This window comes from Choloepus didactylus, chromosome 2 (genome assembly GCF_015220235.1).
Source record: "Choloepus didactylus isolate mChoDid1 chromosome 2, mChoDid1.pri, whole genome shotgun sequence".
Taxonomy (NCBI): domain Eukaryota; kingdom Metazoa; phylum Chordata; class Mammalia; order Pilosa; family Megalonychidae; genus Choloepus; species Choloepus didactylus.
The window spans coordinates 80,383,422-80,410,156 of NC_051308.1; the positions used below are offsets into that span (position 1 = coordinate 80,383,422).

The 26,735-nt window shown below is 39.4% G+C and overlaps 1 protein-coding gene across 2 annotated transcripts in view; it reads right to left on the reverse strand.

The window, feature by feature from the left end:
• The window catches only part of NPL (N-acetylneuraminate pyruvate lyase), a 35,357-nt gene extending 12,047 nt beyond the window's left edge, over positions 1-23,310 (reverse strand). The window contains exons 1-7 of one of the 2 annotated variants that reach the window (XM_037825207.1): positions 23,167-23,310; positions 19,117-19,203; positions 13,073-13,146; positions 10,648-10,735; positions 5,501-5,558; positions 2,679-2,752; positions 452-546 (exon numbers count right to left, since the gene is read on the reverse strand). In XM_037825207.1, the coding sequence (XP_037681135.1) occupies positions 452-546; positions 2,679-2,752; positions 5,501-5,558; positions 10,648-10,735; positions 13,073-13,146; positions 19,117-19,184 (457 nt within the window). In that variant the 5' untranslated portion in view covers positions 19,185-19,203; positions 23,167-23,310. Of the gene's footprint in view, positions 1-451; positions 547-2,678; positions 2,753-5,500; positions 5,559-10,647; positions 10,736-13,072; positions 13,147-17,097; positions 17,189-19,116; positions 19,204-23,166 lie in introns of those variants that run through there. The other variant, XM_037825206.1, reaches the window with a different exon arrangement.
• Positions 23,311-26,735: the final 3,425 nt, after the last annotated feature.

Here is a 26,735-nt window from a genome sequence, read left to right on the forward strand (position 1 = left end):
GGAATTTTAAAAATAATCCCCTAAAAATTTCATCTAATTGTAGCACTCTTCTAGCTAGAGAAGTACAGCAAGAATTTTAAAAAGCTTAGAAGAAATGTCACAAGAGCATCAGAGTGCCAGGCACTGAGAACACAATAGGATCTAAGGGAGACACAGTCCCTGTCCTCGTGGGGCTCAGTCTCATGCCTTCACATGCATAGGGATGTATGCTATAGTGACCAGGGGTCAACTCTTCCTTCACACCTAACAATTCCTATTATAAGCTAGTGTGAATGACTGATATGGGCTGGGATATTAGAGTGACTTATTTTGGAGCAACTGGAGCTGCCTAATCAAAGGTGTTATACTCTTGTTGCATGGCATGGGTTCGGGTGGAGTGGGGGTTTCCTAGCAAAATAGGGGATGAGGTGAGCAGTGGAGGGAAAGTAACCTCAAAAGAAGCAGTACTTACTCTTTACCCCTGTCAAGGAAGGAATGTGATAGTAATAAAATGGCAATGTAGGGGCAGCAGCAGCTACCTCCTTTAGGAAGTTAATCAGGACATCTGAAAAAAAAGCAGGACAAATAATGGTGTGAACAATTGTAAAACAGTGGCTTCACCTGGTAAAAATGAATTATCAAATGAAATGTAACCAACTTTTTCAGAAGTTGAAAATTCTTGACTCTCCCACCATCCCTGATATTGCTACTGCAATTTCTTTGCCATTCACTTCATCCAAAGTCTTATTTTCCTTTCTGTAGAAAGGCCAAAAGATTGTCACTTTCCTACCACATTAAACTACTATTTAAAAACCAGTGTGAACCTTCCCACACATCAGGAGAAATGATCTTAAAAAAAACCAGAAGATCATCAGCTAGGAAGGGCTGAAGAGCCCAGAAGGGTGCACTGTGGTCAGTGAATAAAGGAGCTCTGCCTTATAATCAAAGTAATAAGGTTGTAACTGACAAGATTCTACAACAAAAAAGATAAGCAACATCTGCTTAAAGAGGAACGTTATGAGCAGTGGAACATGTCACAGTAATTCAAACAGACGTGGGGAGAAATCCAGATACTTTCCCCCAGTTTTCGGAGGAATAGGGATTTCCGACATGTCCTTCCATGTGAGCTTCATCTACAACATCACTGCAGATGACCAATAAATCCAGCAGAACTGCTTACACTTGGGATGTCATTGGGTAGCAAGAGAGAATTTTATGTACTTTATTTCTGTGATGAGGTATTATGTCTATGACAAATATTTTCTAAAATATTACTGTGTGTAATTCATTAAATTTCCTTTGTTCACCTTTTGGGAAAAGTAGTCATGTAAAATTTCTTAAAAACATGATTTAAAAAAACCCTTTAAAAATGGTCATTTTAAATTCCCAAATTAACAATATTTAAATTACTTATGTAATTAATAATTATTTTTTCTCTATCAATAATTGATATTTCATGATGACTTTGACCTATTTAGTTGTAGATTTAATTAAGTATAATTAATAATAGTGATTAACTATCATTATAACTGCAAATAATATCATTTAATTTTTATCCATTTAAAGTTTGTATTTCTTTTTGCTAATCAAAAAGCATTCATCAAATGCACAGCTGTATGATGGTGCTGTGAACAGTTGATTGTACACCATGGATGATTGTATGGTATATGAATATATCTCAATAAAACTGAATTAAAAAAAAAGATGGGAATGTATAAAACAGTGAATTTTGTGGTGGACAATGTCCGTGATTAACTATACAATATTAGAAATCTCTCTCATGAACTAGAACAAATGTATGACACTATAACTAGGAGTTAATACTAGAGAGGCATATAGGAAAAAAATATATACCTATTGCAAACTATATACTACAGTTAGTAGTATTTTAACATTCTTTCATCAACAGTAACAAATGTACTATACCAAAACTATGAATCGTTAATGGAGGGGGGGATGGCTAGGGGTATGGGAGGATTTGAATTTCCTTTTTTTGTCTTTATTTCTTTTCTGGAGTAATGAAAATGCTCTAAAAATTGAAAAAAAATTTAATTGTGGTGATGGTTGCACAGCTGTATGATGATATCATGGGCAATTGATTGTACACTTTGGATCTTTGGATAGCTGTATGGTATGTGAACAATCTCAATAAAATATATATATACATATATAAAGGATTCATCAGTTTATTTGGAAATCACAAGTAATTTCCATAGAGAGCACAATGGAGAAGGAGAAAGCAATATCTTAATATTTTGGAAGACTGTATCTTTGTGAAATCTCTTCAATTTTTTCATTCACACATTGTCTTGAACAGGACATGTAGTGCCAAAGTGTCCATAACTTATATTTCTATTTTTTGGAAAAAGGGTCCCCATGCTTTGTCATGTGACCCTGACACTTTGCCAACTGACTGTAGCAGGAATGGACACCTGATCCAAACAGTCACCTATAGGCTGACCAAGAATTGATGGACGACCTAGTCATATCACCTGGCAAAAGAAATGAAGCCCTTTAATGTGGTTTCTTCTTTTATGGGCCCAGGGAGGAGAAATATTCCAGAGAACCACTGTATTGTTGCAATTCCATGCCTAAGCCTTTAGACATTACTTTCATGAATTAAATATAACCTTTTTGAATGGAAGCAAAAAGAAGGGGACCATGTGAAGCACCGAGAGTTTAGACATTTCTACTTGTCTTTGTTCCATGGCTTGAGAAAGAATGGTGCAATGACAGCAATGCCATCAGCTCCTATTTCTGCTGCATGTTGAGCCTTTAAAAGAAGAAAGAAGCCTACTCTTGAGGACCTGAGTTGTCATATTCACCTACAGGTCAGATATTAGAGTTCAGCAACAGAAATTTCAAATTTGCCAATTGATACAACATTGGAGGGTGGAAAAATTAGCCACACAATGATAAATGTCATTGCCAGAAAAATCCCAGATTGTCAAGTAGAGACCCCTGATGGAGATGAGCTGTGCACATCATCTTATTCTTCTTCAGACATTGTCATCACAAAACACTTTGCTAAGGAGATGTGAATGCTCATTTTGATAATATAGAACTGTTAACAGAGAAAGTTACAAATGTAATTTCTCTTCTAATGTTCATCCCACTGGATGATACTTTCATGTCCAATAGAATGAATCATATTTTAAAATTTTTATTACAGTTTGGAAGGGAAATTAGCTGAGAAAGATTGAGAAGAAACAGATTATACATAAAGAAGAAACACTGTACCATTCCTCTGTTATTTTCTCAAATTATCCCAGAAAAAATTAACTTTTCCTCTTGCTGGACCCTCATAGCAGTTTGTATCTATCTCAAATCTAACCCCCTATTTATGTTGTAACATGATGAGTTGTATATATGGTGACTGTCCTCCCACTAGATTGGGGTTCCCTGAGGACAAGGGTCTGATCTTATTCTCCCTTGTGCTCAGGTTTATCATGCTGGGCACACAGCAGGCACTCAGTAAATGCTCACTGATTGTTTTTGGTACATGCCCAGTCTCTAAAAGGGAACAAGGGCTTCCCTCTAAGACTTTAGTAATAGCTATCTATATCTGACAGATGTGATTAATTTTCTGCAGCAGTAACTAGAGAGAGTTAAATAGAGAAGATTTGAATATATTGCAAAGACTAACCAATGCTTTCTGGGAATAATTTCATTAACACAGATTGTAATGTGATATAGTTGAATCATTTGTTTAGCACCCTATTTAGGAAAAGAGAAGAGTAACTTTCATAGGAAGCAATGAAAAAGGAAATACCCAGGAAACAGTTGATGGTAGTGCCCATTCAAGCACCATCCAATGGAGAATTGCAGCTAAACCAATATTATTGTCTTCTTGGCAAGATTATCCCCCTACCAGGGGATTATCCCTATGCCTAGATGATCTCTACACTATTTTAGTGTTCAGCCCACTGGATGACACTGTCTTTCATGTCATGACAATATTTTAAAATTTATATTACACATTGGAAAAGAAAGCAAGTGAGAGAAAAAAGGATTCCCTATACCATGCTACCTTAATTGAGAGACCTTTTGTAAGAAGAAAAAAATCAAATGTAAGAATAAATCAAATCTCCAAGTTCTGATTCCAGAATTATCAAGCAATCATCTAGTAATATGTTTTCCCTTATAGCATGCCTAAGAGCACTGAATTGCAATTTTTCAAGTATGAAATACACACCCCATTTCTTAATCCAGAGAATAGGAAAAACAAACAAAACCCATCACGAAAATACTGGGTGATGGTAGCACAACATTGTGAACGTAATTAACAGCACTGAAATATACATCTGAATGTGGGTAAAAGGGGAAATGTTAGGTTGTATATTTTGGTACCAGAATAAACAAACAAACATGGAATTGCACTACACAAATATTGAACCCTAACTTAAACCATGGGCTAGTGAACAGTACAATTATAAAAACATTCTTTCATCAATTGTAACAAATGTTCCAGACCAATTCAAGGTGTTAATAATAGGGTGGTATATGGGAATCCTGTATTTTATGCATGATTGTTCTGTAAATCAACAACTTCTCTAATAAAAAAAAAAAAGAAAATATTGGACTAGATCAAATCATGATCTTTAGAGTTAGAATATCAAATATCAAATTCTTGAAACACAGTTAATTAGTAGCAGGCCACGCACTGGACCTTCTGGTAAATGATGCTAAACATTTTGTGCTTTCTTTTCCTACCCAATTCAGCTGGCCTCAAACTCAACACATTATCTACTTTTCTGCCAGCAACTTTAACTCCTTCCTCCATAGTCTTTTTGCCCCACCTAACCTGCTAATGCAATCCAATTGTCTGCATTCTTGTTGCTATGTTCTGGCTGCACAGTGTTGCCTAGAAAAAAAACCTTTCTACAATTGTGTTGAATGGTGTTTTGTCAGTTGTATGACTTACAACTTTAGCAGGTGTTCAGAATAGCTCTCTTATTCTCCAGTGCAACCATTCTCATCTTTCACCCCTCTTCAAGCCTTCACCCATCTTATATCCCCTTTATGACCAGCAGATGGCCTTGCCTCCTACTTCCCAGAGAAAACTGAGGTTGGCTCAAGTTCTGTTTCTTACCTGCAAACTTAGTTACATCTACACCCATATTTACTCCCTTGGAGGAAGAGGTGTCGCCATCTCCTATCCAAAGCCCTACTACCAAACTCATAACCCTGGGCTATAGCCCCTTCCTTATGGTTCTGTGCCTGCCTCTAGATGAGCTCTCTGAGTCCCCATACCTTCTCTTCTCCAGCACAGCATCCAGCACACAGAGATATCTTTAAAAAATTTTTTTTTATTGTGGAACATAACATATTTACATAGAAGTGATAACTTTCCAAGTGCAATTTAACAAGTAGTTAGAAAGCAAACTTCAAAGAATGTTATGGGTTACAGTTCCACAGTTGCAGTTATTTCCTTACTGTGAAATATATATCATAGCAATATTTTAAGCATAAAAATGGAGACCCCACAAGTGGGGTCTCTGGGAAGGACCTGTATACTTACCAGTTCTTGTGATTCCTTCAAGCTCAGTGTTCCTACGTGAATCACCACCTGATCCAACCTGCAAGAGAGAAAACACTGCTGTATCACTTGAGGTTTAGTAGTAACACAGAAGGGATAGATGGCCACCAACATTGCACTATCTTAGTTTATTTTAGCAGTTAGCTAATATCTTACAATCTCTAAACTATCAAGTTCCACAATGGTTATTTAAAATTAATCTAATTAAAAGAGCTTATGGTGATCTCTTGAATATGGGCCTCCAATTTCAAAGTCTAGTCATGTTACTGAGAGATTGGTTGTGATGTGAAAGTGCCTAGGATGGTTCTGATTTCACAGTAGAGAGAGTCAATCTGAAAGAAGTACTTTAAAGGCAAAGTTAAAAGTGCACTTCATTTCTTCCTTACTGGGAGATGTTTCTGCAGCTGGCTTAGTTTAGAGCCACTGGGAAGGCAGTATGGTTATGCAGTATAGTAGTTTCATATTCCCAGCAGCAAAACTTCATGCTGAAAGCTATTGGACATGCAAAGAAATGAGATCAATCTCTCATAAAGTTAAAGGCAGAAGACCCCAGAGATTATTTAGTCCAAGTCCATTATTTTATAGGTAAGGAAACTGGGGCCCATAGAGATAAGTATTATAAACACACTTGCATAAAAATTTGTCTAGTCAAGAAAGTGATTAAATGAGAGGAAGGGGTAGCAACAGAGAAGATAGGATTTAACAAAGGATTACAAATACTGAAACTATATTTAGATGCTTGAGTATTAGAATAGCTAGAAGGAAATAACTGAAATGGTGGAACTGTAACTTATTCTTTGAAATTTGCTCTATAGCTATTTATTGAATTGTGCTTTGAAAATTACCACCTTTCTGTATATATCCTATATTTCATGATAAGGAAAGAACTGAAACTGTGGAACTGTAACCCATAACATTTTTTGAAATTACCTATATAACTGCTATTGAACTGTACTTTGAAAGTTAACACCTTTCTGTATACATGTTATATTTTATAATAATGGAAATAACTGAAATTGTGGAACTGTAACCCATAACATTCTTTGAAATTTGGTCTCTAACTACTTGTTTAATAGTACTTTGAAAGTTATCACTGGTAAGTATATTTGTTAAAGTTCACAATTTAAAAAATGCATAAAAATTTGTCTAGGCTAATATGAAAGATATAAAATTAAAAAACAATTCTAATTGAAATAAATGATCTAGTTGAATAATCAATAATTTATATCAGACATTATATATTGCTTTTGTAAATAAGTGGCATTGTATATATTTATGTAATAGTGCTTTGTACTTACTAGGTGTGTAGCAATATTTATTGATTTAAATGATCAAATGTATATATAAAAAAAAATAATGAAGATGACAATGATGAATCAAGTATTAGGGAAAAAATCTGATTGGGAGGTGGTGCACCTGCTTCTGTTAAGAACATATACCCCAGAGTTAGAGTCCTGGGCTTGAATCCCAACTCTATTACTAACTAGCTGTGACCCTCTCTGTAAGGCACTTAATCCCTACATATCTCAGTCTCCTGGAATAATTAAAACGATAATAGCACATGCCTCACAGGACTGTTGTAAGGATTATGTGCGTCTATTCCTGTAAAACAGCCTAGTACATGGCCTACAGTAAATGCTTAAATATTAGCATGGAATACTTCTAAATCTTAAGAATAAAACCTTGGATGGAAAGTTATTTTAAGGAAAAAAAAAAAGTCCTGCTGTAAAAATAGAGAAAACAGTTGAAAGACAAGAATCACCAGGGATTTAAAAAAAAAAAGACTGTCCAAAGAATAAAATTTAAGGTTCAACTAAGCAGTAGCATTTGAAATCAATGTCTATAATCAACACTTGAGTACTTACTTTGACTAAGCATTGTTTTAGATGCTGTATTTGATGGTGACATGTACGTGACGACAGGTATAATACTGAGGTATTTTTGGTTGGAGAGAAAAATAGAGGTTCCTTCAAGAGTACAGCCAGGAACCAGCCATATTAGAAATGAATTTACTGTAAAAAGCTATTGCCTATCTTGTAAGTCCTCAGAATTTGGCCAAAAGGGCGGTTTGTTCTGAAACCACAAAGTTCCTCATTGGAGGTACTCCACATGGCCCAACAGGGACAGACCACAGTTAGCACTGTTCTTTCAAGCACAGGATTAGCAAAGCTCAGCCATGAGTCCAGTCATCCCAGTGAGCCTTTTGAGGCATTCTGGAAGACACACATCCTGTCCTAATGCATGGAGACACACTCCTGATTAGGCCCATCACAGAATCCTCCAATGGTTTCTGGCTTGCTATGTCTTAGGTAAAATGGAACGCAGCTGGGCAGTGACATCATTAGATTTGCAGTTTTAAAAGATAATAGAAGACTTCTAGATAGTGGGAAACTGACTGACCTGTTTTTCTATCACCAGCTTTACTGCATGACCTCCTTAACCTTTCCCCACTCCTTCTTAGCCAATCTCTTGACTTAGGTTAAACCGTCTGTTTCCTTCTTTAAACCCCCCTGGGCTAGTAGGTGCTGCTATTAAAAATCACCTTGGAACTTGAATACAAACTTGTAATTTTCTAATTCAGGAGAATGAGGCTCCAAAAAGCCTTCTGTCCATCATGTCTCAATGCTTATTCACCCAAATGGCTACTGCAAATCTTGACTATCCTCCTCAAGCTCTAAATTCCACCACAACTCCTTGTTCTTGGTAGACATCCTAGCTTCCTAGATACTGCTGACTGAGAAATAACTAGCTGAGCGGTAAGGCAACAAAGCCATTTATTTGGGGTCTTAGAATTGCAATTCAAGGAGCACAGATTCAAGTAGCAACCCAAATATTGTTGTATCTTGGCACTTCTAGGCAAGGGTTTTTAAAGAAAAAGAAGATTAGATAAGTTTTTTGTGGTTGGTGGATATTTGGGGTACTCTATCCCTTGGGTTAGATAGTTTCCTGAGGTATCTCATGGTTTATTTATGGTTTCCATCTCCTTAGGGTTTTGAGGAATATTGTTGCTTGAGGCTTTGCATACTTTCACAGTTGGTGCTATCTGGCTGAGATTTGCATAAGAGTAATCTCCAGAATGACCTCCAGACTCCATTTAAAATCTCTTAGCCATAGTAACTCTATTTGGTTTTATTTCCTTTTACATTACCAAAGATAAAGAAGCTTTCAGGCCCAGACTCCCTTACTTTTCCTCCTCTTCACCTCTAAGCATACCAATAACACTATGCACGCTTCCCTCCCAGCGTCTTAGCTGTTTTCTAGTTACTCTACTTTTGGTTTTATTTCAAATCCCCATCTGAGACCTTCCATCAAAGGCATCAGTTCTCCACTCTCCTTTCTGTATCTTTCTTCTCTTCTCCCATGGCAGTGTCCTTTCAGCACCGAAATGTGCTCAAGCCTTCCTGAGTTTGATCTACTCTTCATTCAATCTTGACTCCTTCTGCTTAACCTACCATCCTATCTCTCCTTCACTTCATCAGAAAACTTTTTTGAGAATCAGCTGTACTCACTGTCCCCAGTCCCATATGCTTGCTTAATTCTACAGCTCACTGCAGCCTGGCTTCTGCTACAATAACCTGAGTGGTTCTGTTCTCTCTGAGGTCAGTGGTCACTTCCTATGTGTCGAGCTGAAGTCATTTTAGTCCTTCAGCTACTGATCTTTGCAGCATCTAGTAATTATTATAACAAATGTTATAATGAACACAGCATCTATTGCAAATAATTACACTAATTCTTATATAGTACTTCGTACTATATGCCAAGCACTGTTTTAATCTTCACTACAACCTTATAAGATAGATGCTATTATTATTCCTATTTTACCCATGAGGTACAGAGAGATTAAGTGACTTGCCTGAGGTCATGGAGCTAGTAAGAGGCAGAGCCAGGACTCACTCAGGCAGTCTGGTTTCACTGTCCTGCTCTGAATTACCATGTACAGGGAGGCTCCCGGAACCATTCTCCTCCCTGGCTTCAGTGACAGGATTCTTCCTGAACTTCCTCCTACCCTCTGAGGGCTTTTTTTCTCTACTTACTTTCCTAGCCCCAAGTTTTTGATACATTTTCCTTAGCCTTCCTCTTTTCTCACTCTGCCCATGGCCTTTGATCTTTATGGGACCAGGATCTGGCTAAAAATTAACTGAAAGCTGATAGATCACTAGAAAATGCTTATGTGGTTATGCACTCAAAATTGGCATATAATTTCAGAGTACCCAAGGGTGCTCTGAAGCTATTTAAGGATTCCTGAGGTGTCTGTGGGCTCCACTCTGACAACCTCTGCTCCAGGTTCACTTTGAATGTACCTCCAGTCTTTTAAAACCTCTCCTTCAATCACTGATCCCTGGTTTTACTATTTATCAGAGGGATCACAGTATTAGTTTTCATGATCTGACTTTCCCATCGGATTGTAAGCAACCTGAGAACAGAGGCCCTATTTTATTCTGCTTCGTATCCCCAATGCCTAGCATAGCACTTGGCAACATAATAGTTGATGAATATAACTTGGTTAATTGAATGTGCTTATTGAATTGATATTGTCCTGCTTGTTTTACCATGTCATGAACTGAGTGTTACAACAAAAATATATCACTACATTACTACATTGAAGTTTACAGAATGTAAAAAGTCCTCCAGTACTACAGGGGGAAAGAAATAGGCAAATATAAGCATCAAGCACCCACTGAGAAGGGAATTTTGGGGATTCATGTTTAGGAGATTCCAGAATTGTGAGTTGTTCAGCAGGAGAGCCATGTATACAGCAGAATCAGATACCAGCATCAAACAGTCCTCCCTTTCTTTCCTTTAGCCTCTTATCGCTTCAGCCCAAGGATAAGCAGCCTGAGGGGAATAACCTTGTAGATGGATAAAAGACAGTTTTCCAGCTGGAACCTCTGGGAGCGAGATGTGCCCTGCAGTCTGGCTGCCCTTCCATATGGGAAAGGAGGGGCTCATCCTCTGCCTCAGCTCCTTTCAGAATTACCAGGATGTCCTGGGACCCTGCTCATCTTCCCTCAAGCTGACCTTGAGCCTGGCCCCTGACCACAAGGCAGGGAGGCTGTGTCATCCCAGAAAGAGCCTCACTCAATACAGCTTTTACCAATGGGCGTTTTTATCCTGGCAAAACTACTCACTTGTTCCTTCCTTTTGCCACCCACTCCTCTGCGACGCAGCAGCACTCTGAGATGCTCAGGGACAGACATTCTCCTGTTGTGCCATTCACTATTCCAAACAAACAGACAGTAAGTGGGACCAGCAAATACCTTTGCTCCTCCAACACCAACTCTTGGAAGTGCAGGGCAGAAATTCCTGCTTAAGGGACTATTTACAATACTATTTACAATACTATTACAATACTATTCACAATAGCCAAAAACAACCCAAGTGTCCATCAACAGATACACAGATAGGCAAAACACAGTAAATACATACAATGAAATAGCATTCAGCCCTAAAAAGTAATGAAGTTCTGAGGCATGCCATAGCACAGATGAACCTTGAAAATATGTTGAGTGAAATAAGCTAGACACAAAAAGACAAATGTTATATGACTTCACTTATATGAAATAACCAGAATATGCAAATTCATAGAGACAGAAAATAGAGTACAGGCAAGGGGTGAGGCTAGGGTAATGGGGAGTTAATGCTTAATGGGTACAGAGTTTGTTTGTGGTAATGAAAAAGTTTTGGTAATGGATAGTGGTGATGGTAGCACAACATTGTGAATACCACTGAATTGTATACTTAAAAGTGGTTAAAATGGGAAATGTTATGTTCTATATATATTAACACAATAAAAAATTTAAAAAAGAAAGAAATAAAGAAAGAGAGAAGGAAGGAAGAAAAGGAAGGAAAAAAGAATAAAAAGAAAAGAATGGAAAAGAAAGAAAAGAAAAATCCCTTCTTAAAAAGCAAGGGGCACAGGGAAAACACCAGAGGCCAGGGTGTAGGAAGGGAACCTGCCATGCTTCCATTTTCACTTCAGACTCAGTCTTTTTTTTTTTTCTTTTTCAGCCTTCACCTTGCTAAAAACAGCGGGAAGGTTAATTACAACTCCTAACTACAAATCTGTCCTTGCTATCAATGACAGATAAAAAGTATTTTGAATGGAGACAGAGACAACTGCCCACATTTTAGACCATCTCCAAACCTTACCATCCAGTTCTATATTTGGGTCTGAATGGCAGAAAAATCAGCACCATGAACTACAAGGATGTCAAGGGGTCATGAGTGGGAGTCCCTTATTAGTATACACTGGTGTATACTATAGATCTAAAAGTACCTCTGTTTAGAGATTGACCTGGTCAGCTGTGGTAATGATCTAGGACAATTCAAAAAAAAATTTTTTTTTTTTTTTTTACAATTAATTCATAACAAATCACAAAAGAAATGAACAATCTCTTGTGCTAAGCACTGTGTTATATACTGATTTATTCTCACAACAACCCAAAGTAGATACTGTTATCCTTGTTTATAAATAAAAATATGAGGTTCTGAAACACTAAATAATCTAGATTTGAATCCAGATTTGTATAATTCCAAAACCCATCCTTTCCCCCTTTCCTACAATCATCTCTCAACAGATTGTAGAAAGAAAGCCAATGGCACTAGGATATATTACTGGGGCCTTTCACAAATGACTATTGGCGGCACTTTGGATCTCCAAGCACTGAGTAAGTGACGAGGGGTGGAAGGGATGAGGGGGAGTGGGGAAGTATCCTTTATTCACTCCTCTGGGGTCTTGAGACAGTTCATGTATGTTCTAATAGAAGGGAAGTTCCTGTTTCTTCTTATACCCAGGGAAGATCTGTGGTTCTTTGAGGAGTAAGAATCAGGCTTCCTCATTATGACCTGGAGCTGCAGGGGGGACACTGAGTGTTCTGAAATCAGGTCTCGGTTTTGATATGTGGCCCAGGACATCTTTTCGGGGAAGTTTTATCTGCTCTTATTATGACTATGGTGCCTTCAGTTCTGGAAGGGCTCCTTTTGGTAGAGCTCAGGTTCAAGGAGTCCTCAGAATGACAATCAATCCAAGGGGTATCTCAATCATAGATAATTATAGTTCTCAGGCTTAAAACTTCCAAGGTCTGATTTTTTATTACCACCGTCTATGAAATGAATGGGGGTAACTGCTAGACCAGCAATTCCTTTGTGGGCTGCATTTAGTCCTTCTTACACTCATAATTTGAAAGCTCACGTGAAGATGGAATAAAGCCTATTTTAAAGGGATAGGAAGCCTGGGAGTGGTTGTTACTCCACCACTGCATGGCTGAACAGCATTGATAACCTAAACAAAGTATCTGAGCCATAGATTTTCATCTCTAAGTGGGAATAAAAATATTTCACTTTTTTGAAAGCATACCACTAAATTGCATCATCTGTTGAGATGCTTTGTAGGCCTAAAGTTGGTGAGGCTACAAATTCACAAATTTTAGTTAGCTTGGCCAGGCTCAATCATAACCACCAGTGACACTGTGACCTCCTGCCCGGGAACCAGGTGAGAGCTACGTTCTGAGGACTGAGCTGGTGATATGTAGGCAGATCCCTAAGATGACTTACCAAAAATGCTCTTCACTCCCTGTTCTTCCACAAGATAATCCACATACTGACCAATTACTGAAAAGTTGATTTCTCTAAAAGACAAGGGCAAAAATGAAAATAATTCATATTTAGAGTCTTTCTTATATTTTCATTCAACTAATCCCCAGGTCTATATACTGCTCTCCTTTGTTAATTAAAAATCCATCTATTCTAACACTTTTTAGATTTTAATATATTGGAATAGCTAGAAGTAAAAATCCAACTCAGTAGCCTTGACTCTTGAAGACGATTGTATAACAATGTAGCTTACAAGGGGTGACAGTGCGATTGTGAAAACCCTGTGGTTTTATCCACTATAAGGATGGATGAGGAGAAAAATGGGGACAAAACCTAAATGAAAAAAATAGGGTGGGATGGGGACGGGAGGGAGTTGCGTGTCCTTTTTTTATTTTTATTTTTTTATTCTGATTCTTTCTGGTATAAGGAAAATGTTCAAAAATAGATTGGGGTGATGAATGCACAACTATAAGACGGCACTGTGAACAGTTGATTGTACACCATGGATGACTGTATGGTATATAAATATATCTCAATAAAACTGAATTAAAAAAAAAATCCACCTATTCAGTCTGTGAAATTCTTAGCGTGCTCTGAATAATGGTTTTATTTTCTGAGGCTGGTAATTTCTCCACTCAGCCATGTGTGCCCCACTTATGTGAGCAAAAACACAATTAGTTATCACAAGGCTTATATTTAAACCTCACCACAAGTAATATTTAAAACATAGTTATCTAATCATCTTTTGCCTTTTTCAGGGAGAAGGAAATCGTTAACTGACAGCTTAACATTTTCCCCTTGGGGAGAAGCAATCATTTCTTAGGCTTACAAGATATGAAAATCTGATCTTAATAATTAAAAAATTTAGCACTTAATGTCTGTGACAAAAAAATGAAGGCTAAACCCAGCTATATTTGCTAGTTTTAAATTGACGAGGATTAACAGTTGGAAAGGAAATTTGCCTTCATTTTGCCTCTCCAAGAGTGATTCAGAGTAGCACTAGCAGCATTTCTTGAGAGTTTGTCAGAAATACAGAATCTTAGGCCCCCACAGGGTCTTACCCAATCAGAATCTGCATTTCAATGTGATCCTCTTGTGATCTGCATGCACACTGCAGTCTGAGACACACTGACCTTATAAAGATTTGATGCTTAAGGTAATAAGGATCCTTTTCCCTAAAATCACATTGATTTTACAATCTAGAAACAGACTTGCACAAAAATAGTATAAAGTGGTCCTGTTCTGAATCAAAATGTGGGTAGGGAGGATGGAAGATAGAGACTGAAAATCCAAAGACAAACCATGTGGCGAGTCTGGATAAAAAGTTGAGGAACTCATGGTTATGTTGCCAAGAAAACAAAGTAACCAGTTAGCTGCAACTTGCACTTTGGTCCAGTGCCAGAGAATTCTAATTACTTTTTAGCCTTATTACGTTCTTTTCATCTTTACTTATTGTATTCCTCAAAAAACAAAAACAAAACTGACGCATCTAAGAAACAAACACATCAAGGGAAATGTGTCAAAGGAATAGGAGCAATCAGAGAGAGAATAAAAGACAGCTGAAGCTAAGATTAAAGGGATAGATACTAAAAGCAAAGAAAGCCTAGGCAATCACTGCCCACAGCATGCACACAGAGAAACAAGAAAGCTAGTGGATTAGAGGCTGCCACTTGGGAAAAAGTGTGTTTTATGCAATTATAAGGACTACAAGGGGAGCAAACTTCTTCCATAATGGCACATATCCCATTATCATAAATTTGCTTCCTCCCTGCTCCACTTGCTCAAATAACAAATCCTGGCTCCCTGATGCAGGACAGGAGTGAATTCAGGTCATTCTTACCCAAAGACAAGACAGGGAATTCAGCTGCCTAGACTATCCACCTCAGGACCCATTCTTTTAGGTCAGCTTAACCTGCTCAACTTCTTGAAATCTTTGTCTCAGGTTTTCGACTGTTCAGAACTATACCTTTACACTACACCTGCTTCTTGCTTCTTCCATCACCTCACCTCATCCCCACCTATGATAAGCGCCGAAGTGCAGGAAAAGTCTGCAACGGCTTTTGTCTGCATGATAGCAACTCTGGTTTTCATCAATGATGTTGCTCATGCAAGCAACCAGGAAAACAGCTGGGGCCAACCCAGGGGACTTCTGAAATACAGATTGGAAACTGCAAACAAAATTATACAGGGCAGTAGCCTATGTTGGAGTTACAGAGTCAAATGAGGTGGCTACTGTTCACTTTAACTGAAATCTTGACACACACCCCTGTGTCCCCCAGCACATACTCGGAGACAAGGAAAGCAGGGCTGGCTTTCTCACAAAGAAGGAGCCTGCAGAGCTTTGGATGGCAGAGGCTTGACATGCACTGTACTCACTTAGATATGTATGCTTTTGACTTAATCTAATAAACTCTCATTTGGAAAAGGAAACTGGAGACCTTGTTTCCACTTTCAGAAATCCTTAAGGAAAGAAATGAGTTATGCAGTATGATACGGTGTGTGTGTATCCCCAAAATAGACACTAAATTCATCAGGGAACACCACTGCCCAGCTCAATGCTAGCACAAGTGTTCAGTATTGTACCTGGCTCGCAGTTAATACTCAGTAATTGTTATGATTCCTTAGACTTAAAATAGGAAATACCTCACACCTTTAGCAAAGAAGTTCACATCTTTATTATAACGAACATCACTTTTAAATTGTTTATACTCATGATCCAGGCTAGAAAGCAAGGACTTTCTGAAGGCTAGAATTATGCTTTTTGTATTTTGCAATCTCTAGATGGTACCTGGCATGACAGACATCCTCAACAAAGGTCAGGTAAAGGAGTGATGATAGAACTTACAATGATGACGAAATTACCATGATCTCTGCCTCTAAAAGCAGCTTATTCCCACACTTGCATATTCCTTTAAATTTCACTATTACATTAATCAAGTAAAGGGGATAGTATATATAACTAAAATATAAAGGGAAAATATGATGAAAGTGACAACTGAGTCAAAAATAAAGTGTATAGGAGTTCAGAAGAGGGGTTGATAAATTCCAACCAGGTAGGCTGGGACAGACCCTCTAACTCTGTTTAGGGGAATGGGGAAGGATTACCAGAGTATAGGTTTTCAAGGATGAATAGAAATATTTGGGTGTAGTAGAGGAAGGAGAGAGGTGGTGGTGGAAAAAGGCACAGGAAACAGAATGCATAAAGGTATAGAGGGTATGATGTGTTTGGGGAAATAGAAATGAACCAGGAAAAGAAGATTGGGAAGGACTTCCTATGCCATTCCAGGGAATTTGGGCTTTAATCTTTGGACCAGTTCATCCCAGACTTTAATGTGTTTAACAGTCACCTTGAGGTTTTATTAAAACACAGATTCTGATTCAGTGGTATGTGGCAGGGCCAGAGATTCTGCATTTCTAGCTAGTTTCCATGAGATGCTGGAGCAACTGGTCATTATATGGAGCATATAATGACAAGCAAGGCTTAAACAAAAGGGAAGTCAACAGAGACTTCAAAGTGACATGATCAGATTTATTTACTGGGAAGCTGACTGGGCTACAGTGTGGAGGATGGACTGAAGGTGCAGGTATCTTATACATTCTTACTTAACGGTGGTCACCACAATAACCCTAATGACTGAATACCAGAGGATGGTAAACTTCTAGAACTGGAATGGGCCTCAGAAATTATGTCGTTGAACAATCTCTCTACATAGAAAATAAAAGAGAACTCTTAAAAGGTGACATGACATCCCCAGGGTCAGACAGCTAGTTGGTGGCAAAGTTGGGGTCAAATACCCAGATATGCTAAAATCTATTTAAGAGATACTGTGTTCTTTCTGCCAACTTCCCCACTCTAGGACATCAGCTTACACTCAGAGAGTTGAATAGTTAGTGAGTTTTCATTGGAATTAAGAAGAAAAAGGATGCAGGGGAATAGTCCTTGTCCAGTCTTTGTGAATGATGGAGCTGTGTTACATTGTACATGCCTGGTTAGGCAAACTCTCATGATGGCAGGTCACCTGGCAGAATTTCCAGCTTGCAGATTCCACGTGTCCCTTCTTTCCACCCTGTCTCTCTGAAACATGTAAGAAGTGCAGATTCCCTTGCGGGCAAACAGATTAATGCCTGCTTGTTCTTGGTGGGTACTCCAAACCTGCTTTCTACCTATACAAATGCCTACATGGTGGGGGAAGAAGGGAACTAATGTAACTCACATGCCTACTACATGCTAAATACTGGCATACCTCATTTAATTTAATCCTTAAAAGCCTCCTATAAAGAATACATTCTTATTTCGATTTCATACCCCATGGAAGTGAAATTCAGAGAAGAGAAAAGGAGAATTAAAAAAAAAAGGGGGGGAAATAGTAAGATGGAGGCAGCAGGGAAATGGAGAAGGTTTTTAAAAAGCAGAGTCATTTTAGTTATCTCTTATACATAGGGCCTGGCTTTCCAGGAAAACAGCAGAATAGGGAGGAAGAACACGCTGACATTCCCAATGGGTCCCAGAATAATGAACAAGACTGTTTTGAGAGGCCACTTCCAGGCTAAGAGGGTTCTGATGACAAAGGTTAAAGTAGTATCCACCAGATGTGGTGCTCTGAGCTTACAAAAGGGATCTCCACTCTGTAACAGGAACTAAAATCTGCCTGCTCATGCAATCACATGCCTTCCTTTTCATCTGCCCAACAAGTGCCTGACACACTGGAAACAGCTGACTTCAGTCTTTCTCAGAACTTGCAGAAAGGGAGAAGCAACAGAAAAAAAAAATTGCTTATTAACCGGCTGGGTAATTTAAAAAGCCATCTCAGTGAGAATTTTACTTAGATCTGGTTAAGGATGTGATTTTTCATGAGTCTCAAAAGCTAGAAATTTTGAGTTCCATGATCCAAGGGAAGACTGTGATGTGGCCAACTCTGAATGAGAATACTTAAAGAGTGATAAGAAGTTTCATCTACTTTAAAAGGGTAATATTAAGGTTTACAAATTTAGCAACATAAGAAAAGAAAGGCCTTATTAAAAAGTATCAAATACCTCATCTTCCTTTTATTCCTGCCTTATGCCATGTTAACATTTCAAACTTATTCACCAATGTGAACAATGACCCTATGCTAAGCACTGTTGAATAGATTATCTCATTTAATGCTCATAATTCCAGGATGTAGGTATGAGTCTATTACATTTTATAAAGGAAGGAGAAGCTTAAAAAAAAAACCAGAATTCCAACTGCTTTGGCAGTCTGACTCCTCTGACAGGTAAAAAAAAACTTTAGATCCAGGAAGTGGATCTAAACTTGCTGCCCTTTTGGTTAGAGGCAATGCTTAGGAAGGAGTTACATATTGTGCATGGACACCCATGGCACACAACCATCATCTGATTGTGCAAGCAAAGGGGCTATGATAGTCTTCAACTGGAAGTCAAAAGACTTGCTTGGGCAATGATCTCTCAGCAATCATCTGTTGTTACCTCCCCCACCCCTGACCCCAACTCAACATTTAAATCAATAATGAAATGAGCCTGTAAACATTTAGCTACACCCCCCACCCCCACCCCTTTCCTCAGGGTAGGGACTTTTTCCATCAAGTCTATGAACAGCCTGGAGTAGAATCACACATACCTCGAGACAGGATCTCGAGAGGGGCCAGGTCAGTGTTTGATATCAATGCATGCCTAAACAGGATTTTCCTCATCCATCTCCACTACTATATTTGGGAAAGCCAGGGCTGTGGTGAAATCCAAGGAGAAAATGCTTTGTGGAGCTATAGACACTGGGAGAAAGACAAGCTGCCATATCCTACCTTCTCCCTCCCTGCACTGATTGTGATACAGGGAACTCTTCTCTGTCTTGGGGATCAGAGACAACACAGGAGAACCACCAACAAAAGCTGCCATTTGGCAACAGTATCACAGAGAGGGACACGGTCTATGTGATGGCTTCTATACAGAACTTCAGTCCATTTCGGTCAGATGAGAACAGATCCCTTTATGGCCCAAATGATAGTTACCCATTCTCAGTCATTGGTGTGATGGTTGCAGCAACAAGACCTTGAAGTTTCTTCTTTGGGGAGGCCATTGTGCTGCTGGGAAAAAGTCTGGAAAACATAAAATGTAATTCTCCTTCTTCGAGGAATGCCAATTAATGATAAAACTCCTGGGCAAAGTCCACTCCCAGTTAAGAACTGTAAAATATGCTTACAAGTACACAAACACACAGAGTGAGTGAAAAGAATGTAAAACTTTAGAGCCTAATTCTATTGGGGAGAAAAATTTTATTCTATTTTTTTAAGATAAGAGAGAGTGGAGACAAGAAGAGAGCAATGTCCCGGGAAATACTGTCAGAAGGGCCTCCCATTTTATCTATACAGATGAATGTGAAGCAGTCTGAAATTTAGAGTAAGGTAAATAACAGTAGACCCCAGAAAGAAACTGAACATAACACAGGAGGCTAAATACACACAAAATTACTACTACTTAAATTGAAATATGATCAGAAAAATAGGGACATTCCTTTCTCTTTCCATATTTTCATTCCTTGAAGCTAGAATCTCACCTAAAATTAGTACGTAACAGCCAAGGGCTTCGTCATTTCTATAACTATTGCAGCTTTCCCTAACTATCCTTTCATATTCTAATTCTGACCAGTTTTGTTTTGTTTTCCTAGCTGTAGTATACAAAGTAAACTGCATCACAATTCTTTATTCACCTCTCTTCCCCTTTAGGCCAGGCTCTGGGCAGACAGGAAATGTGTTTTCTTTGTCTTTGCTTTCCCTGCACAGGAATGCTCTGCCTAACACATGGTCTCAATTAAAAAGCATGAATATGCTGGTGATTGAAAGAGGTGTTCAGAAGGAAGCTGGATGAAGACTTTCACTGATGGAGCCTGCTGTTCAGTCAACCTGACATCATTCACTTGGGGCAAAAGGATCCCTCACCATCTGGCAGAGTGTGTCTGTCCATAATCAGTGGGCAAAACCCACGAAGTTTCACAAAACATACACAAGAGAGGCGACAGACCTGGTGGTTAACAGCATGAACCTCTGCAGTCAAACTGCTTGGTTCAACTCCTAGCTCTGACACTTTAGTTATAGAAGCATTATTATTTTTTGAGCTGTAAGACATAAAATTCAAAGGCAAAGTCTAATAATTCAATAAGAAAATAAAATATAACCAGATAAAATTTGCTGAAAAGTATACAAAAGACAGTGGGCTGATAGCAAATACAGCAATGTCTATAAGTGATCAACAAGAGGGGATGTATTAAAATTATGAGATTCACTGGCACATTTAAAGATCCAATACTCCCTGTACTTACAATCTGACCCACATAATCTATTACTTAATAATGAACTGTCTTGTTTTGTTTGCTCTTGTTTCACAACTGTTACGCTAGATGAGATTAACAGATTAACCCCAAATGGGAGTATAATCTTCTGGAGTACAGATTGCATTATCTTCTACTTTCTCTCAATCTCCCAAGAGTTATGGCTCCAGTAGCCCTTGTTGCTTTTGTAGAAAGCCAACTTGATACACCCCTTGCAAACAGATATATTCCTAACAAGACTCACTCTTGAAATCAAGCCCAAATCTTGCCTATGGCTTTGTTCCATATTGTGGGGCAATAAAGGAGAACCTTTCCAGATATACAGGATATTAGGAATTTCTCTGGGTTTTCCTGGCTTGAATATGTGACTAATATGTTGGAGGCTCTAAAAGATAAATGTAATCACCTGGCCCATGGGGAAAACACAAGGTGAGAAGTCATAAGACATGGCCCTAATCTTTGGGCTCCATGTGACCACCTTTGTTACAACAGGCAGGTCACAGCCTCTGAGGCTCAGAAGCCAAAAACACAGGCCCTGTCTACCCCAGAGGAATGTCATGAGTATCAGCTGAGAAGGATGCTATGCCTGCTGTGTGTCTTCACCAGGCACTCCTGCAAGCACCTCAACTCAACATGCCCAGAGCGAACCTGCCACCTTGCCCTTTAAACAATTTCTTTCTCTCTTCCTTACAATAGAGTGACTGAAGAGGGCCAGCTCTGGTGTCAGACTTCACAGGTCTACATCTGGTTCCGTGATTTACCAGCTGGGTGACCCTGGGCCTGTTACTTAACTTCTCTGTGTTTCAGTTTCCCCATCTCTAAATGGTAACATTTCATAGGGTTTTCGAGAGAGTTAAATGAATTCATATACAGTGATTAACAACAGTGCCAGGCACATAGTAAGTACAAATTCAGCCTCCCCCATGAACTTTTGTCTGATGGCTACAGGATGTTAGCCATTATTTAACTACTATTATTATTCCTTTACCAGCACCATGTTCCCTGTCATCCTGCTTATGCTAGTGCCTCCTTCCCAACCCTTGCTACCCTTGTCTATTCACAGACTGTTGTCTCAATTCTCTGTTATCTCCCCTGCAATCCTTCCTTGCCCAACCCATTGCCTCTCTCATAACTTATCCTTTTGTCATCCCTTATCTAGTCCAATGGAACAATCCCAGGTCCAAGGGGCCCAGAGAGGCCCAAGAAGGTAAGAGTCCCAAGAACTATATTCAACATTTAAAAGTCTCCCAAATCAAACACTACCAGGTTGTTCACAGTAAATGGACTTGCAAATTCTTATATTTGTGGCTGCACTTACAACACCTTAGGGCAGTAACACTGATACCCGTAGGATGGTCAGAAGCTCTAACTGGCCTCTTTTTTTCAATGTCTTTGATTGAAAAACATCAATTGCTGCTTAAGTGCAGCTTGTTTGGTTTAAAAAAAAAAAGTCAAAACATGGGGCCCTTGTGGGTGGGGGATAGGAGTTGGGAGTCACTCTCCCACTCTTCTCCTTTATCCCACAAGGGTTGCCAGATGAATCTTCCAGTAACACAGACATTTCTTATCTTGTTTTTGCGCTGCTCAGAAAATACTAACTTCCTCTGGCTTACAGCATAAGTACTAAACTCCCCGGTCTGGCTGGGTCTCTGTACAAACGTCTTCAGCACACCAGCTAAATCAACTGTTTGCACCAAATTGCCTGGCCCCTTTGCCTCTGCTCCCATGCCTCTCCCACCTGAATGCCATTATCTCCCACTTCAGCCTCTTCAGTCCAGCCAACTTTTTTAAGTCACTTTAAAAGCCAGAGAGCATTCCCTGATCCTCTCTGAAAATAACTTCTTAACCCTCAGAATTCCCCAAACACTTTCGTTTTTTTTAAAAACCTTACATCTGAGTTATTAGCATGGTAGTTTGGGCTCCACCTCTAGACTGTAAGCCATGTGGGGGAAGAGACAGTTTCAAATTTATCTTTGCACAGAGCAATACACTAAATAAACTTTGCCGATTGATAAAAATTCACAACTACTTTAACAGAGAATGACAGATATTTTGTAAATTCGACTTTTAAAGAAGCTTGGGAATATCATGCTTTGGAATTCTTCGTAACTGGTATCAAAAGCAAATGGTTAAAATGTTCTCCAACCTAAGGTCAATGTGAATTTAGAACGTTAATTATTGAAACACTGGGGAGGAAATATCCTAACTCTTAAAATCTAATACCTTTATCACAGGCCAGAACATTCAGAGCAAAGAATTCAAGTTGCCCAAGTCAAATTTTGTTTAAACGGACAGTTTGAAGAAAAATAATGAATCTCTGGGGAAGGGGGAGGATGCAGCTCCGGGCAAGGGGAATGACTTGAGAAATACTAGGGGAAGAAATGAGATAAAGTGAAGGAAAAAAAAAAAAAAAAAAAAAGGAAAGCAGAAATACAACTCATTTCCCACAAAACGGAGTTTGGATCAGATTTAATCGCTAACTCTGATGAGTTTGAGAAAAAGACCCTACAGCTACGTGCTCTTGGAAAGTATCCGGTCCCTCCAACTCCGTCTGTCCCGACGCTTGCTCCACTCCTGGAGGCTGTCGCATCCACACGCTCCACTTCCCAAGCATAGGTCTTTCCTTTCTCCTCCGGGTCTGTCACTGTCACCCACACCAGGTTCACGTCCCTCACGTCAATCTACCGAATCCCCCCACTTGTCCGTCTGTTTTCGTCAGCCCATCCGCGCTCACCCGAGACGACGCGGATCCGGACGCCTATGTTGCCGTGATAGCCACGACGGCCGCCCCGCACAACCCCGGCCGCCAGCTCCGCGCTGCCGCAGGCGCGCTCTGTATCTCCGCCGCGGGGCCGGGAGAACCAGCCCGCCGCGCAGGGCAGCCTGGGGATTGCAGTTCTGCGCCGCCTTCCGCGGAGCGCGTCGGAGCACTACCGCGCCGAACCCGCCGCTCCTGAAACCCCAAGAGTTAGGTAAATATGGAGTTTACTGTTCCCTTTGTGTTACTAAGCGACGAGGGCTGAAGTATCGACGCACTGTCCCTGCTCCCCGATAGTTGGAAGCATCCGAACTTGGGAGGGAGATGCAGAACTGGGTCTCTGGAAGGGGAAAGCTTATGCACCCCTCTCCGCCGCATTGCACAAACCTCACCCACCCAGGCACCGCCAGTTCCTCCCGCATGCGGAAAGCTTCCTTTGCTCCTTTGGGTCTTAACCTTCCTTCTCCTGCTCATGGTCCTGCAATATCGTGGGTATTTTGAGATTTGAGATACTGTTTCATACCCGTGTGGTAAACCCTGACATCAGGGATTCTGTTTTCTTCAGGCTGGTGGTGCTACCCAAACCCCTCACACTCTCATTGTTCAAAGAGGGGTGGGCGGATATGCTATTAATACAGGAGCTTTTCTGATCTATTCTGGAAAACAATTGGAAGAGTTTTGAAAGGGAAAATTATTTTTTTTAAACAAAATGTCTCTACTTGCAGGAATGTCAAGAATCTATTTTCTGATATCGTGCACTATGTCGATAAATCAGGAACACAGACATAAACTATTCCCCAGCTTTTTCTTGCTGATGTGAATGAACTAAAATTTTCCAGAAAAAGTGATGGCCAATACTTACCATTTCATATAGAGAAAGTAAATTTTCCAAAGGGCTTTCTAGTTTCAAACTGCTTTTCATTGCACACATCACCAGAAAAATAGCCGATAATAATAAATACTGTACTTTGCCGACAGTTCTAGTTGTTTAACATTTGATTCATAAAACAATCCTAGTGGTGAGTCCTATCATTATTATTATTTTAACACTTTATTGTAAAATATAACCTGTGCAGAAAAATTATAAATTTCAAGGTACAGTTTAACAAGTAGTTACAGAGGAAATTTCAAAGTGTAGTATGGGTTATAGTTCCACAATTTCAGGTGTTTCCTTCTAGCTGTTCCAACACATTAGAGACTAAAAAGAAATGTCTATATAATGATTCAGTAGTCATAATCAGTTGTTAAATCCTATCTTTTCTGGTATAGCTCCTTCCTCTCATTTGATCATTCTCTCAAACTTCAGGGATATTTGGGCAATGACCGTTGTAACTTCTTCATGTTGAAAAGGGGTGTTAACATTATGGGATGGGGGATGCATATTTTTATTCATGTTTTACAGGTGAAAGATCATCCCTGTTTTACAGAGAGGAAACAGAAGCTTAAAGAACTTACATAACTTGATTAAGGCCATAGAGCCAGTAAATAGTTGAGATGGGATTTGAGCTCAAGCAGTCTGGAAGCTGGTAACTTTTAACCACTACTCTATGTGATCCTACTCCCCAGTGGCCGCCCCTGCCCCCCCCGAAAAACAAAAAGTCCAAGTTACGTGAAACAAGGTATCCTAGAATATAGCATAGTATTCTTTTCTATTAACTCAAATATTATATCCCAACAGGACAATGTCAGTAGTATTTTTTAAAGTCTCACTTTAATATATGCAGCATTGAGTATTTCAATAGTCAAAAGATGGGGGCCATTAGACTTCAAATTGTCAACCAAGAAGCCAATATTCTAAATGCACAAGTAAACCACTGTCTGAATAAATATGATGATATGGTAGCTCCTTATAATAATATATTCATTTGGGTCTGCCAAGAAGCAAATGCCAAGATGAGATAAGATGTGCAAGACATTTATTGGAAGAGGGATCTAGAGAAGGTAAAGAGAGCTTTCAGACAGACACAGATCTGACACCTGTGAAAGGAGAGAAGGAAGAAAATAGGATGGGGTAAGAAGAATCCCAGGTTGCTATGCAGTGCCAAGAAAATTTCAGCCAGGCCAATGGTGAGTTCTGGGGCCAAAGTCACCTGTTGGAGGAGACCCATGTCTCACCAGAATGGGGGACGGAAGAGGTGCATCACAGTATCTACTATATACCCTCATGAAACTTCTAATATATACTGTGAATTGTGGGGGAGACATTTATCTTTGAATATGTGGTTAGTGCAGTGATAAATCTGTGCACAGATATTATAAGAACCCTGAGAGGAAGACTCTAACCCAGGCTGAAGGTACATGTGTGTATGCATGTGTGTGTGTGTGTGTGTGTGTGTGTGTGTGTGTATGTATGTATGATGAGGCAATAGAGTGTTTCAGAAAAGTCCTTTGGGAGGTGACACCAGAGCTAAGTCTTAGACAATGAGTAGGATTTAGAGGAAGGAAGGCAGAGCAAATGCTTGGTACTGGTCTCAGGTCCTCTTAACACTCTTCTGATAAGTGAACTTCTATTGTTATCAAATATTATTTAATCATCATTTCTTAACTTTTTATGCTTTTTATTTCTTGCCTAACCCTGACTCACACCCCCCAACTCCACTGTGAAGTGCTCCAAGCAGGCACCATGTCCTATTCTTTGAATTTCCCACAGTGCAGGCACAGTACCTATTCACCTGCAGGCCAAGAGTGTGGGATTTTAATACATTTACTGCCTTAAGCTCTCCTTTGTTACTTAAAAATATATGGGGGTTTCACATCAGATTTTGTTTGCTTTAATTCAAGTTTGAAACCCACTGGTGTAGAGAACAGGGCATGGGGGCTATGGTGAGTTATAATTGGTCAGACTGACCACATGCTCCATCCCTGGAGCAGAAGGTGGAGCCCCATTACAAGTTCCTGAACTGACTGTGGGTAAGGGGGGTGCTCTACCCACTCCATTGGGAAATCCTTACCAGAAGAGAGGAAATGGATTGTAGACAGCCAAAACATTTCTCTGATATTTTGGGAAACACCCACAAAGGAAGGAGAACTAAATTGGTCCTTTACGATGTTATACATCGTAGACCTATTGTAACGTCATCAGGGTCACATGTAGAGAGTTACTTCTGGAAATTCTGACTTACATGGACATGTCAGTGTGGGTGATGGAAAAGCTGAGGTTTATTTTTGTATCCAAGTCCAGAGATCTTCAGAGACAGGAGCAGGCCATGACTAAGTTGTTTGGCTAATTGCTGGTCTCCAGGACAAATTTCCTTCTCCTTTAGGGTTTAATTTCTGTGGCTGAGTGTCAAACAGGACATCTCTTGATGGGAGAAAGTCTTGTATATAAGCTCGGTTTTGGAGTACCCTTTTGGCTTCCCAGGATGGGACAATTTTCAGGACAGTATACTGCAGTCATTGTCAACTGTCTCCTGGTTCAGCTCTTTAGTGAATGCACATCAGCTTTCTAAGTAGAAGGGAATAAAAAGAAGAATGAATGGAATACAAGAGATATCTTTCCAAATTTGGCATTCTTAACTTGGGATCTATGGCTTTAGATTTTTTAA